Raw genomic sequence first — 22113 nt, 5'->3', positions numbered from 1 at the left:
CGCGATTTTGTTATAAATTCATATTTACAACGTGCACTCATAAGTTATGCATACCGCTTGAATGACCGCTTTAGATATTTGAGTAGAAAATTTGAACACAAAGGAAGGTCAATTGTGATCGATCCTCACTGTCATTACCAATTTTAACATCATTAAATACGAAAATAACGAAAAAGAGACGAAATGTGTGCAAAATCGAAACGTATGAGTTTCGATTTAACGTACTTTTAAAACGATCCATTTGGTTAATTCGATTAATCGAACGGATCGTTTTAAAAGTACGTTGAATTAAATCTGGCGCATGTTTTTTTTTCCTCTTCCTCTGTTCTTCTCTCTTCCCCCATTCTCTGTATTTCTCTCTTTGGCTTTCCTATTTGCGTTCTCGATTATACTTGCTTTAGTGCAAACGCATTTGACGTCCAATTTATATGCAATGCATTTCTATTTGACGCTCAAAAAGGACTCACTTCAACATAATAATATCGCCGTCGTCACGTCTGTTCTCCTTGCCCAATAAATATCTCCCTCAGTTCCCGCTCATTCTCTAATACACATTTCTCTTCTTTGTCCTCTTGACTCTCTTCGTTTTAGTATAGATGTTCTTCTCTAAGCTTGTCTCTTATTCTCTCGTTCTCTCCCGTTGCAATGCGATTACATGCATTTGAACTTCAAACAAACCGTCCGGCGTAGTGCAGCTTCCGTAACCTGAATTAATTAGAGCAACAAGCGTACGTGGCACGTTTTGAATTCTGATATTTAAATGTACGAACAAAAACGTGCAATGTGAACGTGGTAATAATGAGCGAATAAATCAAAATTAGAGACAGTGAGTTGTAAAAAAATATTCAATATATATTTCTTGATTTTTATATACATTTTTTCAACGAAAATGAGAGGGAAACTCACGGCATCTCTGAAATAGCATGCATTTTTATTGTGTGAAAACGGAAAACTTATGTAATCTCTCTGTCACCTTTAAAATTATACGTCTGCCGGCAAGTAAATGTTGCGCGAGTCAAATATCAAGAGTGCACTTGCATCTGTAAACAGCTTATTTATCACAATGTTGGTTCGTCTAAATGTATTCATCTCAATCTTACTTTAAATCTTCTGTCAGTAGACGTACTGTCGCAAAATATTTTACAATTGATGTACTTCATATTTTCACCTTTCACTCGCACTGCATCGTGAGCCAAATGTCAAAATGTTAATTTAAACATTTACAGTGGTTCTAAGGATAAGAAAACATTTCACACGCATCGTAAAATGTTCAGAAACTGGATTACGTCCCGTAAATTGTCCCTTAAAAAAAACTTGGTTTTTTCAAATAATACATTTTATTGTATCGATTATCGCTTGTGAGTTAATTAAACTGTTCAACGTAGATCGCGATAGATCTTCCAAATCTTAACCTAATCTTAATCTAAAACCTATCCTTGTGGAATATTACGAACATCGTCCGAGACCTGTCCGAATAAATTCCAGATTGAGATAAAGAAATAATGTGTTATATTTAGCATTGGAAACAAGATGGTTATGCCACACAATTTCCATTCTTATCTACGAACCCCTCGAAATTATGGAACCTAGGCACGTATACTCGGTTCGCGTAGGCCGCGTAAAAACAAGCCCCGTGTATTCGAGAAAGAGTTGCGACGAAGTTCAGATTATTGGTGGCTGCGCGGTATTTACGTTTCGATGATAGGCGAACGGGAACAGAGTAGGTCATTGCGACGATCCATCTGTCGGATATGCGAGGAAAAAGAATCGAAGCGTGTGAAAGAGCACCTCCCGGAGCCGTGACCCGTTTCGATAATAACGAATCGTCGGAACTCGTGCGTATGTACTATTGCGTTTTGCCAGGTGGCCAATTAACGAGGTTGATCCTTTTGCACTGCGGTATTTCATATGCATACATACTGTATTCCGTATGCATTATACATACGTCAACACTGATATCAGAACGTTTGGTGCAAAACAATTGTGAATTATCACCCTTTAGGACCGTTCCGATAAATTAAGGTTAGTTAAAATTAACTGGGAGTTAAAGTTTTTAATGGACAATGGAGGGAGAAGAAAAGACAAAAGAGATAAATTAAAAAGTTTGGAGGTGAAAACGAATGAGAAGTCTGTCACTGCAACGTTTTACTTTAAATATGGACCCGTGTTATATAAAGAGAGCCCCACATGTTGTTAATTTATTTTCTTTACGGTGAATTCTTTGTTTAATTTCTACCTATATGGAAACGGTATCTAATGGCGGCCACATTATTAACGTTCTTCAGAATTAGACTCTGCTGAACAAATTCTCTTCTATTTACATTACAGATTACAACTACTCTACAATCTAAAAAGATAAAGCAAATTTACTAAACCAAGCTTAATTCATGTTAACGCTACGACTTTAAATTTACCGACGATATATATGTAATTTAATATGACATATTATATTGTCCAGAATATGGAAAACGGATTAAAATTGATTTAATTTCAACGAATTTAACTTCTCGTGTAAAAACAAAGAAAAAATGAACGTTACGTTTGCGTCGTCACGATTCTGTTATATTGTACGAACAAACACAGAGATTATTTTCACTTGTCTCCGGCAACGCGATCCGAAGCACGATATCAATTTCAATCCTCAATTCGCAACACGCCATGTTACAAGGAATCTTCAGCTTTTTCATCGGTTCTAATCATCGCTCGAGCTCTACGCTTCTCCTTCTGTGAGAAGAGTTGCTTCGTGTTACTCAGTTCAACGTAGCGAAAAACACTTGACCGTCCAAGTCGTTGGCGCCAATGTGCACCAAGTTTTCCACCTGGCCGTGCTCTCTGGCCGATAGAGAGAGACGGAAATTATCCAGAAAGGGATGAAAAAGAGAGAGAGAGAGAGAGAGGGGGAGAGAGAGAGAATCGGATAAAGTTTCTTCTTTGTGACGTGAGAACGTCGAACAGCCGGGAACGAAGGGGGCACGAAGAGAAAGAGGCACCCCTTTCCTCCTCTCTCCCTTCTTCTCTTTATGTAGGTTAACCAGGTCGATCGGCCTACGTTTTCCCTCGTACCATATCCTGCATCACCTCGACCTCCCCTCCCCCTTTTCGTTGTCGTAACTTCTCTTCATACTCTCATCCCCCTAACTAGCGGATTTATTGATATACAGTATAAACGCTAAGTTTAGTACCGATAGTTTAAGTACCGATTGCGCTATATTTACAGAAATCAATACATTTGACAAATTGTTAATGTTTTATTGAGTTATTATTATAAAATAATATTATTGTTATTATATTAAAATATTGCAATGTAATATATTGTAGTTTATTATTACTCTACACACACACATCATACACACACACACACACACACACACACACAATAAAAAATCAATTTTCATATATATATATATATATATAAAATTTTCATATATAAAATATGAAAATTAATTTTTTACTGATATTTGATTATTTAAATGTGTCTGCTTCATCTGCTTTTCAAATTAATTCAATATATTTTATTAAAAATATTTTATTGTTTTATTATCAAAATATTTAGTGAAAAACACTTTATATTCGTTTTAAAACGATTTACAACTGCATTTATATTTGTAGTGATTTCTATATCTATATTTGTATATTAAACCATAGTCTCACATACGCACACGGACATTTATTTTGACTTCTTAAGCAAATTTTGTAAAAAATTATTTTCTACGTAGATATACTAAATTCTTGTAATTGATAATAATTTGAAAATTATTTTAATTACAATTAAACATGAAAAAATTAATTTTTGAGATCCAAAAACAATTCCGCTTAAAACAATGACCTTTTGTTGTTGTTTATATATTGTTTAATGACAAATTGGTGACCTTTCTATTTTTACAATTGAAAAGGGCACGTCAATTATATATTACAAGCTTTCAATACATTGAATGTGTTGCGGTTATCGGTGTGACCAATGCTACAATACTCATTTAGCGCACTGAAATACACGGAAAATACGATATACTATTTACAGAGTAGCATAAACTACCATTAGACAGTTAATTAAATGAGGTAATAGTTTCGCTTACGTTATATGTATACGTAACAGTGCATATACCATGTCCAGTTAGATTTTCGCAAAGTTAATTGAAATTTCCAACGCCAATCCGAACGTGTTAGATGATGTCTCTTGGAACCCCTAAGCCTCCCAAAATCACCCCCTACACCCGACGACCTAATCGCTCGACTTCCATCACTCGCAGCTCCAAGAGATATTCTCTCGCAATGTAATTTTCGTCGCGCAAACGATCGCTCCCCGATATTAATCCGCCGATTAATCGTCGCTACCTACGGAAGTTAATTGCCAGATTTGTCACGTTCGACGTGCTCTCGTGTAGGCCGCCATCCGGCAAAATCGGACCGTCACTCGAGTGCGCTCGACCGAGAAAAGTTCACATTTGAAAAATGAATCAAACTCGCTTCTGGCGAGTATGCTGACGCGCTCGTCAAAATCGTCCGATTGACAAGATCGAAAATACAATCAGATGTCTACGAATATCGAATTCGTCCATGTGTAATGTAGTGTTAATATTATATCAAGCCTCTTCCTAAAATTCTATTTTCGATACTTGCGAATTCCAGTTGGAATATAAATATAATTACATAATATTTCTTAAAACTCATAATCACTTGTAGTTAATTAAGATGCAAAGTTACAAGACTGATAATCATTCTTAAATGATGAGAAAGAGAATAGTTATGTTTTTAAAATTACGGAGAAAAATGATGATAAATTTTATTATTGAAAAACTGCAATATTAAATTTATATGCTGTCACCGTAATTGTGATATATGGACTGTTGATGCGGCGCAAGCTATAAAGAAGTCTCCTAAAGAAGAAACAACGAAATTAAATCGCATACATTATATTTATAAAAGAAACGAAATTTAAATAAAAACTTTGTTCCACTCTTGTCATGATTTGATACGAAATCTATGGATTTTGCGATAATTTAAAATCATTCATTTGAGGACGGTATTATATAATCGCTTTTACGTAGTTTTCAGTGATTATACATTTTAATGAAATATGAATAATAAGCCCGGATGCTGCTTCAACATTAGTAACATTACAATATGGGGATTTATTGTTCGCAGCTTACTTTCATTTACGAGTTCCTCGACCAATTTGCAGTCGATTTTGTATAATTATCGTATTCCGGATGTATCATATATTATTCGCATTATATTATACAATATAGTTTATACATTTTCTCCGTCCGCGCCCCTTTCGAACAAGAGCTTCACTTTGTATCAACAACTTCACTTTATAGCACTTTATACGTTTATCGCGTTTATGAGACGTGAAAGCGAGCTTAGCGACGAGAAGTCTGTCATTCTCCGAGGAAGCGTTTTCAGAGAAATACGCGGCCCGTATTGTGATTAATCGATGCGTTTACTCGGACTCCACCGTGCCGGGCGTGTAAGGGAAGACCGGTGCGACTATGTGGGTGCGTGTGTCAGTGTGTACGCAACATTGCACTCCACGCGACCGTAATATCCGGAAAAGCTAATTCACCGTTTATATGACAAATGGCGTTGAAAATATTTCCGCGCTTTTCACGTTAGGTGTGTTTAACGGGTATCCGATATAGGCTCGGCAAATACAATGCCGGACGTCAACTGGAAAATATAACGCGGCCCGTTAACTCTGTAAAATGTTTAACACGGGATGTTAACGCGGGTTAATTCTTTGTGGCGCGAAATAATTTCGGCTCGAAAATAGGACCGCACGATGTATCGGGCGAACGGATTGAAGCGCGCGTTCACGCAGGCACCACGCGCGTCACCTTTTTTTTCCCCGCTGTGGATTTTGTACAATAAATGCGTTCGGGATTCTATCGACAGTTAAAAAAAGCTTTCCTAAAACAATCGCGATCGTAATTATCTCGGCTACACATTTTCAGAATTCCGTGTGTCAAAGTGGTTTCCATATTGTTATAACGAAATAGTGAGTTTGTTTTGTTCTTCTTTCGATGCTGCAAAACATTGTCATATATAAAAATCGGACAATGTAATAATTAATCTGCATTGCGCGCAGTCTTGTACAAAGCTTGGTAAAAAATATGTATTTATTTCTGTAAACTCATATCGTTCTATTCGCGCGTTTGTGGAAAAAAATGTGCGCGTAACTGTTGCGTATCACCTGTCAGAACTATGTACAATTTGAATGGGAGAGAGAAAGAGGGGGATGGGGGAAACTAGAGGGGCTTATACATTTACACCTGCACACGTGTACTCCTTGTTAAACGTTCCGAAATGAATATAAACGAGATGCTAGTGTCGAGAGATGCTTCAACAGAAGAGACGTAATAACAATAAATCCAAGCGTGATTTTGAAAACTAGGTGCAGAATCGATTCTCCTTTACATCGAGCACAAATTTGCGGATACCTTAGCTCTCCATTCTCAATAGAGGGTTAACAGATGTGTCTTTCTCCCTCAATTTATGAGCGTAATACGTTCCACCACGCTTGATTTACGAGTGTAATTTTTTTCCCCGAGGCACGCGTCATCGCGCGCCACACGATTTTTTCTCGAGATTTTCAATCGTCAGATGTGCAAGTAGAGTCGAAATTAAACTGAAAATCGAGCTCGTCGAACCGAGATTAAACTAAAAATCGAGCTCGTCGAACCGAGACTTACATAAAACATACATACGTTTTATGTAAGATACAAACGCGTTTCCCTTTGTATCCATCTGCACGTCCCGTCGTCTCTTGCCTCGCCTCACCTGATCCCTTTGTGCTCCTTTTACAGACATTCGGAATTTTATGAAAAGGGAAAGAGAGAGAGAGAGAGAGAGAGAGAGAGAGAGAGAGAGAGAGAGAGAGAGAGAGAGACGATGGTTCGAAAATACAAGAACATTTTCGCAACAGAATAACGTGGCTTCATGTGCGGCCAAGAGATTGATGGGTGATATATAAGGTAATAGGGGAAGTTCGCAGGATAGCTTTCTACATGGTAAACGACAGGCGGCCCGAGTTCGGTACAAACTAAGTTTATGACCTCTTCGCATGTTAAACGTAATCATAACGCGCATATTTTTATTAAAGATGTGAAGATCTCTAGAAAGTTTATGAGTTATTTATTCAGTTATTTATTTAGAAATAAGAAAAATTGTTATTAAAATAAAATTGAAGTATATTTGAAAATGACAAGGTATTCCCTTTAACGTATAACGTCGATACACGGCGATACTGCCTTGACAAATTTGAACACTATTAAAAGTTATATAAAATTCTATTTAGCTTTTCAACATTTTCTTTTGAAGATATTACATGTAAGGTAAAGTTCAAGCATGTGAAACTTCGATGAGCTACGGGAATTTATGCTTTTACCTACTATCAATGTTTCTTGACTCTTTTAGTTGCTCCAATTTTTACGCTTGACGTCAATTAATATACACAAGCACTAATTATTACGGTACCTTTTTATACTAAAAATCGTAAAAAAAATGGTCACAGAAAATTCGTCGAAAACTACAGGGCAAAGTACATGAATTTGAAGTGTTTCGTGAGTCTATAGACAAAGTTTCACGGGGGAAAAAAATCTCAGAGAATCACGGATCGAATTTAAATTACTATTCAGCGTGCACGCGACTTCGGTGTTTATTTTATTCAAGGCACGTCGTTGCGAGAGCTCGTTAATAGAAACTTTTTGCAGCTGCTGCTTCCGATATGATAAATACTAATGTCGCGTCGAATCGCGTGTACAGTAACTGATGTGAATCTAAAATGAAAATTGCCACGACAGCTCACCGTTGTCTCGCATCAAATATGGAACTTTACGTTTACTGTACTCGGAGTACAGTGTAGCAAGAGCTCTCGCATTTTGTTCGGTGTACAGACTTCAATATTCACTCGTCGCACACGTTTTAAATTCTCATCCAAGGTGTGTCATTAAATCGCAGAGAAGGATCGTTATTTATGGCCTGATCGGAAGTCTTCCAAACAATATCGGAAAGCAATTACTTTTACAATGATTAGTAATCGATTAATACTGTGCTATCTAATACCTCATGGATGAATGAAACGTAAACAACTTGTTACCGTACTTCTATCACGTCATCGATAAATAAAACGTAAACGACGTAGCACGTAGTTAATGAATATTTTAATAGAAGATGATCTAAAATCAGCTCTAAAAACGAGATATCAATGAAGTATTATGATTAAAATAATCCTTGATAATCGACAATTAAAATTATCACTTATCAATTAAAACTACTTGTAATCATAAATTATTAATCAATAACAAAATAATAAAAATAAAAGATTATTAACTTATTTGTTGCATATTAATATTTCGCGATAAAAATATATTTTTATGAGTAATAAATGTTATGTCATGAAAAAATTATTCTTACATGTAAACATGGCAGAAATTCATCAGATTAACGAGTTATTAATATAAATTTGAAATACAAGTTATATTGAAGTAATTTAAATCATCTTTCTCCTTTACACAACATATGACTAACGTATAGTTTTTTATTCATAACTAATAAATATGAAATTTATTAAAAATTGTGTTAATATTTAAAAAATATTCTATTAATTAAAATCTCTCTCTCTCTTAATGAAAAATTTATCCTTTTTTAATAACTAATGATTTAAATATGATACCTGATTATCTTAACTCTCGTGAATTATTTTCATTATTTCCGACTACTCGTTCAATGAATGTAATCACTAATTGAACGACTTAGCAATCTATACTCGCGATAGTGATTGATTTTATTACACTTTACCCAACTCTGTGTCCCCTAGGTAAGGGAAGGAAGATAAACGGAGTAAAGGGGTAAAGAGGAGGCTCGGAGGGTTCAGTTAAGGGCGGAGGAAGTGTGCAATGGTGAATGTGGTGGTTGATAAGTGGCGCGGGACACAATCAGCGGCACGAGGCAGCGGATTGGTGAACCTCTCGACTCTCCCGCGGACCATCATCCCCGTGGCGAGCAACGGAGGGTGGATATCGAGCACCCTGCTGAGGGATCATAAAAAGAACGTGACTCCTACGGGAAGAAGTAGGCGTCACGCGAGGTGGACCAAGGAGGCGGCGCGGGGAGCAGCAGCGAAAAATCGGAAGCAATAAAAGGTCCTCGTGACGGAGGGGCTTCGCACGGCCCTGGCGCGACTGCGGCACTGTACCCCTGCGGGGGGATCGCTGCCGAATACACCGAATCCACCGTCCACCCCGGAACACAAGTCCCAAGTAAGCGCGACTCAAAAATTCATGCAATAACCCCTACGCTTTACTTGCCGTTCTCCATAACGCCGTTGACGATCTTTAATTGATCAATAATCGTTAAATTAATCTAAGCAAATTCTCCAAGTTTTCCCTTCTCGTGTCGTTATATCGAGTTCCGACGAATTCCGATTGATTTTCGCGTGACGGATGATTGACGGCGAGGGACGCGCGCGGAATCCGTAATCCGTGACTGTTGCAGGGGTGTACGAGGAATCGCGAATCGGCAACCAGATGTGGCAGTTTGGGGAATAACGCGTGTGACACGGGGGATACATCGCAGTCGCAGCCATCGCGAGGACAGCATGGAGTCGACGGCGGGCGGGACGGTGATCTTCTATCGTCCGCGATCCGACGGTTTAACTTCAAATCGGCCGGCGGCAGCCGTAGCTGCCGCACGGTGCCGAAGGTCGTGGTCATGGGCTCCAGCACGGCGTCCGAGACCACGATCAACACGAGTACTGACAGCGCCAACACCATGCTCACCATGGTAGGTAGGACAACGAGCATCAAGTAGACATGGATTTTGTCAAATGGCGTTGGCGGCGTGCAAATTTGACCGGACGTGGGTGGGTGACGGCAGCATAAATTACTTACAGAATACACACAATTTATTTACATGTAATACACGGAGAACACATTGCGGATATTATTTTAATAAACGTTATTGCAATTAAAAACTAAAATTAAATCGAAATTAAATCCGTGCCCATCGTCGCAAAATCGAGATTTCATTTACTTCAATTGATTATATTTATCTATATCTATAAAACGTACAATATATTGTTGTCATTGTGCAACTGTACATAAGACTTGAATGTATCTATATATAAAGCGCTAGTCATTATTATATTATTAATATTAACATATTAACAGTGAACTACATTGCATGCTTTTACGAAGCAATGTTAAAGTCAAACACAAGCCTCGGAGTTGCGAGTTTCATAAGCATTAAATATTATTACGTGATATTAAATGGTAATTAGGTATGTTAATTGATTGAAGCGCGCGTGCCCGCTTCTATCGCAGCGCCGAAGAAAGTTTGTAAATTATGCACTCTCCGATATCGATGAAACGTACTTTCATGTTTGCTGTTTAACGAAACCATACCGAGAAAAGTGTGTTCTTCGCGTTGGGATTTAATAGGCACCTTTGCGTGATTAGTATTCATATTTCAGTCTGCAGTTAAGCACGAAGCCAACGTGCGAACCCCGTCATATATGCTCTTCTCGCTCAGGGCATGGTACTTTAAATTAATTTTTAATGAATTAACAAATACGCTCAAGTTAAATGAACAATTACGAGAAAACTGGGTTTTTTCCGCGTAGGTCGCAAACTAGAAGGAAGAGTGATTAATGCGTCTGGATTCGCGGAGTAACGAGCGAGTATCTCCGGTGCAATTTGAGAGATCAAACAATCCTTTTAGATTATCAACCGTTTCGAAGATATTCAATCATTAATTTCCGCGAACTCGGATACATCAATCAATTTCGCGAGTGATGAGTGCTTAATAAGAAAATAATTCCTGGTTCCACGCGAAAAGCCTTTTAAACGTTGCACGCGAAGAGATAATTTAATAAATACAGAAAATCTGAAATATCCCGGAAGACAGGATGGAAAGAAAGAGGAGATTAGTTTCGTTCGTGGGATATTGTACATCCCTAAATTTAATAACGAGGTTTTCTGACACACTTAAAATTGATTTTGCTAAGAAATTATGAAGAAAAATTACTTATCGCAACTTTCCAGTTTTTTCAATTAATATTATTGCAATTTAATATTACATATTTTTTACATTTTTTATCTTAAACTTTTAATTGTAACTTTGTTAAAATTTATTGAAAATTAATTAAAGCGCGATTATTTATCTACTTACGTCGCGCCTCTGAAACTCCTCTTTAATTCCTCCTAATTTATCCACTTGTTTCACAATTTGAAATTGATTTATGTCTCGATATATTATCAGCAAGGAAGAATGAATCATTTCGAGATCTGAAATACGAAATATTGCTGCCAGTCGCGAACTTAATACATATTTACATATTTACATATGCTTGCGTACTCGTATGTACATATATCAAACTGTTCTGTAAAACACCATTAAAAATATCAACAATTATAACATGTCGTTGGCGCGATTTCTCTTCTCCGTTCTCCAGGTAACGACGACAGACGGGGAGCAGCCAGACGACAGTTTCGATCTAATCGACGTGCCGGCCGAAATGTCGCCTCCCGCTACGGCCCCGTCGCAACAATCGTCCATCCATCCCGCCGGTCATCGGGGACATCCCGACGAAACGATCGGGGGCAGTCATACCTCGTCGCCGGCGTCGCCTACGTCCCCGATTTCCGTCGCGGCGCCGGCGAACCAAACCACACCACCGTTACCGCTTCCGTCGACGCCTACGACCCCACTTTGCGGCTTCGACGGGACCGAGGTCGCCGGGCCCTCGGGCTGCTGCATGCGCTCGGGTCAATCCGACGGTAACAGTAAAACGAACACCGGCTCCTCCAACAATCAGAAACACAACGCGAGTAACGGCGCCGAAGGCGCGACGAATCTTCCGGCACCCACGCCGATGGCCTCCACGCATCAGGAGATCAGATTTACCTTCGGCGGCAGCGGCAGAACCCCACCTCTTCCGGATCTCAGAGCCTCAGATTTCTTTAGGTAAATTTAATTGATTTTCCAAATGAATGAACCCCAGTGAAACGTGATTGGACGCGAGACAGTAGAGTAACATCATTGTAGAAAGTAGATTTTGGGTTAATATAAGCTCAATTTTTTTTTATGGTAAGTATCAGCTAGCCAATGTTTGGAATGTGATATATATATAGGTCGATGTTACGCAAACAATGCAATAAAATTTATTTAAAAGTTTAGAGACCAAAATCGAAAATATTAAGATGTCTTGAAAAGATACTGTATGGAACGTTCAGAAGACTTCTCTATCTTGAAACTAAGAAAAGAATTTTAGGAGGATTCAATTCAGGAAAGAACTTTATAAAATTATATCGTCTACAGAATTATGCGGTGTGTCAGCTATTTCGCTTTTTTCGATTTTAAATCGCTATCTCATGCAATAATTTCCAGATTAAAGATCTTCATTTCTGCTTCGGGCAAATTCGAGATTTCTTCGGGGAATTAATGTACCTTTTACTTCTGCTATCTTTTCCCCTCGGGATACAAAGTTTACTGCTGAGCTGCGAGCTACAGAGAAATTTTTGAATTTAGTCCTCCTCGGCTAAATTTCATTCTAAGTTTGAGGAAGTGGATTAGAGGGCAGCTTCGAGATTCGGCTACGAATTTGTCAGTTGCTGCCTCTTGCGTAATTGCAAGACGAGAGTACATCCTGTAAATCCCCGTTTGCACTTAGCACTCCCGTGAGGGGTTCGGTGGACGCGGGTCAACCCAGTTCGGCCGATACGCGGTCCTCGATTCGAAATCTGGCGGCTGCCCAGGAGAAGCAGAACGCCAGGATGGGATATCAGAGCGATTACGCGGCCGGCGGAAAAGTCAACTCGGTTCAGGTGAACGCGCTGGAGAAGGGCACGACCGAGCACAGGCGTAGCCAGAAGAGGCCCAACATCAACGTTACGACCAATCCGCTCGATATATCGCTCATGAACGCGACCCAACCGTGCAACACCCAAGGCTGTAACATCCAGAGTAGCGCGAGTACGAAATCGCGAGGACGATCAACGGGTGAGTCTCTAAAAGAGCTTCGTCTTGCTTTATTTTTCCAGCGAAATGGAAAACCCTACACATTACAAGTATTACGTACTTAAGTAGTTTCTTAAATGCGACGTTAAGATTCGTTGAGATCACGTCCTGACCCTCGTCGGCGATAAAAGGAAGGAAAAAAAAAAGAATTCTTTTCGCGTTCTCATTGTTTGTTTGTTTGTCTTTCCTCCTCCTTATCCTCTTTCACTATGATTGCCGAATTTGTAGTAATCCACTTGATGAGCTTGGATTCTACTAATGGTGATCGATCGTTTGTTCGCGATTACCATTATGAATTGATGAATGGCAGGAAAACCCGGCAACCTCGGTTAACATTGATCGTGAGTCACTGATTTTACTCTCTAGCTGCGCGTTACTTAGTTGGGACTGTCGACCGCTCTAACCGGTTAACCAAGACTATCGACCGATTCTGCAGTCGAGCTGTTTAAGTAATTCCTGTTAGGAATTCACTGTCTCTAGATTGTAGGGAAGCTATACACTTACTCTATAACACTTGCAATCTTGTCTATAATACAGAAAGTCCGTAGAAAGGTCCGATCAAACACGGAATATTTTAACGGTCTCATTAAAATTAATTGAAAGTAGTCAAATTAAATTAAAATGTTATAACTGTTAATTTTGTGTCGATGCAAAGCACGGAATGTTTTAATGTTCTTATTAAAATAAATTGAACGTTGTTAAAATTAATTAAATCAAGATGTCATAAACTACTAATCTTATCTATTAGAATGTCATTGTATTGTCTCCTTTATCAGAAAATGTAAATTACTTTGCTTGTTTTACTTCGCGCTTTTGTGCCAATTTCAACGACATTCGTACGAATGGAGGAAGTCAAATAGACCTAATCAGAGTTACTGCTAATCGATGTGAATCGATCCCGTGTGTTTATAGATACATGTATGCACGTATGCGTGTATACAATAACGCGCGCGTAAATTAGAAGAAACGAGAGGAGACGAGAAAAAATGGCCGGCTAAAAGCGCTAAAGAAATGAATTGATGTTCTTTTCTTTCAGAATCTCATCCACTCGTTTCAGCCATTCATTCATGGGTCAGGCTCTTTTTCCCGTTTTGCGCAATAGGTATTACATAGTCCGGCGAATAGACGATATAGTCATTCTCGTATCCACACCGGGGCGACCGTCGAAGGTGCATGAAATTATGCAATGATGATGACAATGACAACGACAGTGACAACGATAGTGACGAGGACGATGGCGATGGCGATGACGATGACAATGATGATGATGAACAATGACAATGACGATGACGATGAAACAGTAATGACGGTATGTGAATGTGAGTGTGACGTGACTTCATAGAGTTTGCTTCATTCGGCGGCCGCCCTTTTTAATGATATTGCGTGGATACAATACGGTAACACAAATGCGACTACGCGAATGCGCTTGTTGGGCTTCTTCTCTTTTGTTCTCCATCTCTTATTTTCGCGCTGCGTCTCTATCCCTCTCTCTCTCTCTCTCTCTCTCTCTCTCTCTCTCTCTCTCTCTCTCTCTCTCTCTCTCTCTCTCTCTCTTTCTCTCTCTTTTTCTTCTTGCATTGTCGATCAACTGCTTGCGCCTTTTTCGCGCGAATCTCAGATAACGGCAACGAGCGGCGACAACGACAACATTTATCGATCCTACGGGAGAGAATAGAAAAAAGCACAAAAATGGGTATTAAATTCTTGACGAAAGTTATTCTCACGAGTTATGATCCTTATGAGACGTTCTTAATGTCGCAGCTCGTTTCCGTGAAATTTGCAATGGTGCCGTAGCCGAGGGAAATATCATCGTTAATGCTCTGATCGTTAATTGAAAATCCATTGCGTGTGCAAAATACATCGATCGATTTAGTGTGATTTCTGTTGCCGTCGTACAGATCGTTCGCATAAACATTAATTAAAATTTATGGAGGATTAAAAAAACATCCTTCTTATAAAAACAGGCCTACAAAAAGTGACAAGGAGAATCAATTAAACCTCCACTAATTTTATTCAACGTTTGTGAGAACAGTTCGTGACAGAGGAGGTGAATTTATTTTAATTTTAATTTAATTAAAATATTCATTATGTTATTATAATCTGTAAAATTAAACGTATTATTTTATATAAATTTTGTAATTGTCATATTCGTATTTTGAATTTTACATATCCCCAGGGACGAATTGAGTTTATATTGTACAGTTTATTAAATTATATTAAAAAATTTATTTTCTTTCAAAGAAAAATTATATACCATATATATATATATATATAATATGTATATATATGTGTGCGTGTGTGTGTGTGTGTGTGTGTGTGTGTGTGTGTGTATATATATGTATTTATATATAAGTTCTACCTTCTCTTTCTTTCATCTTATTGCTTTCTCTTGTACTGTATGTCTTACAAAATGTAAAGTTTGTCGTTAGAGATAGATAAATAGAAATAGATGTAGAGACTAATTGATATTTAATGACCACGATATTAAAAATTAAAATCAGTATAACTTCGAGTTTATATTTTTAGTGCTGCAAATATGGAAAATGCATTTTGCTGTGATGTGCGTATAGTATTTTCAATTCGCAATTTTTTATGGCAGTAGATATAATTAAAATTAGTTTATAAATTTTAATTTAATTGAAACGTTTTATATATACCTGAAAAGGCTATCATTAAATATTTTATACGTAGCTATTAAAAAGTATCGAGTATAATTTACGCTATGTTCAAATTATTTTCTACATGATAAAAGTACTTTATATTTAATTATAATTTTCTTTCCTTTTTCTCAAGTTTCAATTTTAATATTATTCTTAAAAAAATATTTATTCAGAAGGGAGTAAAACCCCAAGAATATATTAAATATAATTTTATCTCTCAAACGAGATTTGTGTAAACAAAATTACGCAAGCTTACGCAGGACTAGATTCATTTTCGCACATTTGTAGCCTCAAAATCTGGAAACTCATCGAAATTATGCCAATTTTAATTCACACGCGATATCGATCTTTGCAATGCGATCGGCTTGCTTCGGCTACGTCGCGCCGTTTAGCAGCGCGAAAGAAAAGACGTAGGAATGCCGCTTTTGCGACTCCTGCTATTGAATCACGCTTTGTCGTTTACCTGTTTGTTTCTATTCACTAGTACACACAGTGATGCCTGTGGGATCGCCGTCTTCGCTATAACCACAATCCCCGTTATTATTCCGTCCGTCACGTCGACAGTGTCGGATGGAATCTCGGTAATTGCAATTGCGCGAGACTCGAGCTCGTAGATTGCGGAACTTTTGTTTAAACGAGGGGTTTTAAAGACACCCGTTGACCTCTGCACAGGCTGGGTTAGAAATTACTACATTCGGAAGAAGCTCGGATGAGAAAAGTTTACGAGAGAACCACTACCATCCATATAAAAGGATTGCTAGGACGATCATTATTGTTAGCATCGATCTTAAATCTTATTTCGAAAAGAAATTACAAAATTCCATTGAAGTGTAAATTAGCAAATATACATCTATTCATTGTAATTACGAATACACTTCTTCGCGTTCCATTTTTTTTTAAAAGGTCAGATATGCATCTCATTTAATCAAAATTATAATAATGCCTACATTTTATCTAAAAAAAGCTATCGGTATTATTACGTATGGAAATTTTTATCATCCACGAATTTTTACATTTTCCATCTTTGCACCTCCGAGAAAGAATTGATCGATTCTGAAGAAAAGTTTCCTAATAAAAATTGGAATACTATTATATTGATCACACGAGACGCAAGGTTGTAATCAATTATGAACTTTAACTCCGAAAATTCAAATAAATTAAAAAAAAAATAAAAAAGTAATAAGAAAAAGTAATAAGTTTTTTTTTATATACTGTGGAAATATAACACATATAATATTCGACATTTCTAAATTCAATATCAAGTTTTGATATTAAATTTTCTTGTGAAGCGGAATTAATGTTTCTGCTGATAAAGTAAATATCAAAATTAATTTCGGAACGAGTTTCACTTTCACTTTTCATTTTCAATTTCATTTTCAGTCGCTAACCGTTGAGAAACTATTCTTGGCATTTCTCTTTTTGAGATAATATTGATTTTTAAATATTCCATATACACTCTATAAATGGAAGCAACAATCGATTTGGCGTACTCTATATATCAATTATATGTGAGAGAAAATATGATAAAGATATGATAAGAAAATAAAATGGCAAACAGAATTTCTTTATTTTATTGCGACTACATCTTGCTATTCCCTTTGCTATTAATCTAAGTTAAAAGTAGAAAATTTTTCAGGGTAACAACCCTTAACCCAGTCTGTACACTCGACGGGTGAATACACTCGAACTTTTCCCATAATCCATGTCAGCACTATTAAGATTCTACCCTCGTAGCGAACGAGTTGTCGCAAGGTATTATTGTCATAGAATGATTTACGGATGACGGCGATTCCGTTGGGACGATTGCGGATGCGTCGTCAGGCACGCATTTCGCGTAAAGCGTACCCTCCTCGGCAATTACGCCGGGGAGGAAAATCGAAGAAGGGTGGCCGAAAGACTCCAGAAACGCATTCCGCAAGAGCGGAATGAGAGGAGACACGGGGACGAGGAGGCGGGGATGAGAGACACAACGCTTCTCACTCTTTCTCTCTCTTTCTCTCTCTCTCTCTCTCTCTCTCTCTCTCTTTTTCTCCCGCCGATTCGTGACCCGCAAGATCAATGAGCTCGAGAACGGGATAACGGACAGTAAATTTTTCATATCCGAAAGGCGGAAGTGCCGGCGGCAGTAGCAAGCGATCAACCCAGGCGACAATCGTGGTGCAACAGCCGTCCTTGTCGCTGGACGGCGCGCCGGCGGCGACGATTCTGCTGCACCCGGACAACGACGTCAGGCGACGCGAGGAGAACATGCGGCAGCTGCTTGACGTTGCCAACACCCTCACCCTGCAGGAGATACACGACTTCGAGATGAGGTAAGCAGATATCGACCGCCGCCGCGGCACTTGCGGTTTCGCGATATAGGAAACGATACGATCAACATTGCTGATACAAGCATCGTAAAGATTTAGGAGGAATAAAATATTCTCTATGTTTTAAAGTTTTCTCTTTCTCTCTTTTCCACGATATGATACATTTTTAATACAAATAATTTTTTTTTTTTTTTTTAAGATAGTAAAAGAGTCTTTTGACTCTTTGATCGGACCGACATTATTATCGATTTGTTGTAATGGGGAATCACACTTGGTCTCACTGCCTTACTCATTTTACTCATTTCACTATTTAACAACACTTTTAATAAAACATCTGCATAACGTCGACAAGATATTCAGATATTTAAAATTATGTAAAAAGCCACTTTGCGCGACTAACGCAACGAGCGTGAGAAATAATTTTTCTGTCATGTATTTCAAGTAATTTAGTATACTTTCGGTCTCGATAAAAGGAAGTTTGCTCGGAAATTTTGTCGGAAGTTTTAAGCCAGCAATATTCAATATTTACGGATTTATACAGAGTATCACACAGAAGGAAAAATCCATACTTCGAAAGAAACATCAAACATTGCAGATATAAAAATTTATGTAGGTATATAGACACGATCTATATCGGTCTGAATCTAAAATAAGAAAAATTTATTAAAATTTATAAAGAGATTAATATTTTATTAATGAATTTGATAATGTAATGAATGTTAATAAAAAAATTATCAACTCCAATATTTTTAAAATTTTAATAATAGCATATAATTTTCTTTATGTTACATATATGTATGTGTGAAAAGTTTTTTTTTTTTTCAGAAAGTCTTTCATCTTTAATTTAAATATATATTTTTCGTATAATTTTATAACATATTATATATTCATAGTAAGCTTTACGTTTATCGATATTTTTACAACAATTCAATGAAATTAATTCGAATCGTTTTTTTTCCAAAAATTTGAAAATATTATTTAGAAGTATATTGCTTTTAAAGATGTTAATTGCACATTCCTTTTACAACACGCAAAGATGTTATATATTATTACACTGTATTATTAAAATTTATGACTTAAAAAATTTTAAATTTAATAATTTTATTTTCAAGTATGAATTTTTCCTTCTATACTGTTCTGCATAGTTGATATTATCAGGTAGTAACGATCGGATAACCCGCAGATACGGAAGCCCTCATCATAGCCGATCGCAGTCGGTGAAGGCCCCCGGGAGTCGCGCCTCCGGTCGGCCGAATTACCTGTGTCTTCCGCAACAGAGATCGCGAGTGGCGAGTATGCCGAATACCGGTGTGGAGGAGGAGTACTACAGATTACGGCATTTCAGCATCACGGGCAAGGGGGTGGTAAACCGGGGCGACTCCCTAAAGAGCCGCAGATCACGTTCTAACAATAGCGTAGCATCCAGCAACTCTAGGTGAGTTCAAACATAGTTATTAAGGGAGCAAGTGATATAATTTGATGAATATTCTTGTGATATGAGCGGGTGAGTACTACGTGTTTCAATTCTAGAAGACGTTTGAATGTTAGAAATTTTCAACGTTCGAATGACGAAGTTGGTTTCGCCAAATCTCACTGACTTTCCTATTTAAATTTAAAAAAATATAGAAATTGCGATACTTTAAACACTTAATCAATTATATCTTAAATTCATATTAAATACTGATAAAATATAACAGGGGCTGTATATTTCTGAGTCTTTTACTATTGCCACAAAAAAGAAACAATTTCTATTAAATATTGAGTATTCTCGCGATATATCTTTTTATTTTTGTATTGCATAGAAATTTTACTGCAAAATCGACAAGAATGTATTTTTGTTAACGTAGTGTCGATAGCAATAGCGATATCGACACAATCGACAGTTGCACTTATTACTCTACGGTCGAGCAGTGATATTTGCAATTGTACTACTTCGTCCGTTCTGGAAGGAGCGTACCGTAGAATATTTCCGGCCTCTATCTCCGGTTCGCCTTCTCGTCGCAGCTGCGAGTTGGACTGTCGTTCTAGATCGAACGCGTGAGTTTACGTGTGGCGTTGAAGTTACGTAGACACGCGCGTTGGACCTTAGAGCGTAGTCTTCAGACATCATGCAAATATAATATACCGAAGCTGGACAAGATATTTCAAGCGCAGTTGGCGTAAAGAAACTTCTGGAGATGTAAAATATTATATTTCGCACATTCTTCGCTTTTTGAAAAACTCGTGTTTTGCATATCAAAATAACATATTGCATTTTCTACATGAAATATTCTCCGCAAAGTATACTCCAATTTTGCATTTTGTGCTTGAATTACTTTTTTTTTTATAGTATCTTTATACAATTTTGTATAATGTGACATACTGATATTCAATACAATCAAAATTCACATATTAAAACAATATCACATAAGGCTACACCTTTAGAGATCTATGTTAATCTTTGTGACAGAAAACAATTTATTTAGTCAATCAAGCAAAAAATACAATTAACTAGAAATTAATAAACTCAACTAAAAAGTTAATATAAATTATAACGGTTATGATTTACATTTCCTACATAGTCTTTTGTTGCAATAAAAAATGTCTGATATCATATTTAATTTCTACGTATAAAGCTAGTATTTCAGGAAATATATATACAACAGAGCATATTTAATACAGAATATAAAAGGAAACTGTAATATCCCTTTTGCAGGGATGTGTTTCTATATTATATATAGGGTGAATTTTCCTTAAATATTCTAAAATAAAAGATTTTAAAATACTGAAAATTAGTGTGTGTGTGTGTGTGTGTGTGTAAAACTTTCTTTATAATTTGTTGCTTCTTTGTAATTTGTTTGCCATAAGAACGTCGTATGTATATTTTCAAGAATTAAAAATTGTTTATGAATAAAGTAGAACAAATAGAATCCAAGTGCTCGAAATTTACGTTATGTAGAAAAGGTTATCTAAATTTACCTACAAAATAACTTTATGTAAATTATAACTGTGAAAATAATTTTATTGTCCAGCTATAATTATATATCATGTACTAAATTAATATAAATTATTAATATGCGCAGATTATATAAGAAAAGTCTTGATTTCTCTTAAAAAAGTATTTGCATGTAATGAAAATTATGTAAAACATTTGTATGTAGTAACATTTAATAGCAAATTAATAAGCAAATTAACGAAATGCATAGTATCAATGAATTAAGTAACTAATCGTATCATTGTGTGTAAGCGTTAATCTTATTATTCAAATTTTACCGACCGAAACGTTGAATATTCACGCGCGATTGAATAAATTCGTTACGATACTTTTTTTCCCTTTCTAGATGCGACTGTTGAGTTTGACATCGATATATAAAACGAGGAGTGAATATTGCGTGTAACACATTTTCAATGTACAATACGTACAATATTTTCTAAAGTTTATATTGAATTGCAGGAACGTACTTTGCGACAAAATCGAAGTTGATCATTCCTACGTGAAAATTTTAAGCGAGATGTAATTTCGAGTATGTTTACCAGAGAGACTAAAAGACTTTAGAAAGTAAAGCCTCAAGATTTAACCTATAGAGTTCTATTTCTCAGTTAATTTCAGATAGAATTTAATGAGATTTTGATTTACTTGCTCGAAATATTTGACGTTGAAAATTCTGAAGTTGTATGAAGGAACACAAGCCAATGATTTCCACTATAATATATCTTCGTGATATGTTTTCAGAATTTGCATACTCTCTAAATTTCCTAGAGTGAAAACATTATTTTAAAAGAGTGAAAATCGAACATATCTAAGTTCGAGTGATTTTTCACTCTAATTAGAATGACAAATCACTCGAACTTAGATATGTTCAATTTTCACTCTTTTAGAATAATGTTTCACTCTAGGAAATTTAGAGAGTACTTTATTTAAATACTGCATTAGGCAATGCAACATACATGTGTATAAGATATAGTTGTATTTTATTATTTATAATTAACACAAGTAATAATACTAAAAGACAAAAGTTTGAGAATTGAAATGGACAATATTAAAAAAAATTATTATTTAATTTTTATGTAAATAACCTAAATTATATAAATATTATATATAAAATTTATATTTTATAGTAATTAAATATTTAAAATATTGATAATAAACT

At 36.6% G+C, this 22113-nt stretch overlaps 2 protein-coding genes across 7 annotated transcripts in view; one reads left to right on the top strand and one right to left on the bottom strand.

Moving 5' to 3' along the window:
* The window catches only part of LOC105832243, a 44014-nt gene that overhangs the window by 8957 nt on the left and 12944 nt on the right, over positions 1-22113 (top strand). For 4 of the 6 annotated variants that reach the window (XM_012673025.3, XM_012673026.3, XM_012673024.3 and 1 more), the window contains exons 2-8: positions 8816-9257; positions 9493-9780; positions 11450-11961; positions 12668-12996; positions 14051-14116; positions 17782-17986; positions 19167-19418. In XM_012673025.3, coding sequence (XP_012528479.1) covers positions 9709-9780; positions 11450-11961; positions 12668-12996; positions 14051-14116; positions 17782-17986; positions 19167-19418 — 1436 coding nt within the window. In that variant the 5' untranslated portion in view covers positions 8816-9257; positions 9493-9708. Of the gene's footprint in view, positions 1-6949; positions 6972-8815; positions 9258-9492; positions 9781-11449; positions 11962-12667; positions 12997-14050; positions 14117-17781; positions 17987-19166; positions 19419-22113 lie in introns of those variants that run through there. The other 2 variants (XM_036284414.1, XM_012673027.3) reach the window with 2 other exon arrangements.
* LOC105832245 (5'-3' exonuclease PLD3) overlaps positions 1-22113 on the bottom strand; it is an 82156-nt gene that overhangs the window by 48546 nt on the left and 11497 nt on the right. The window lies entirely within an intron of this gene.

This window comes from Monomorium pharaonis, chromosome 3 (assembly GCF_013373865.1).
Source record: "Monomorium pharaonis isolate MP-MQ-018 chromosome 3, ASM1337386v2, whole genome shotgun sequence".
In the NCBI taxonomy this organism is placed as follows: Eukaryota; Metazoa; Arthropoda; class Insecta; order Hymenoptera; family Formicidae; genus Monomorium; species Monomorium pharaonis.
This window is presented reverse-complemented; position numbering and strand designations above follow the sequence as displayed.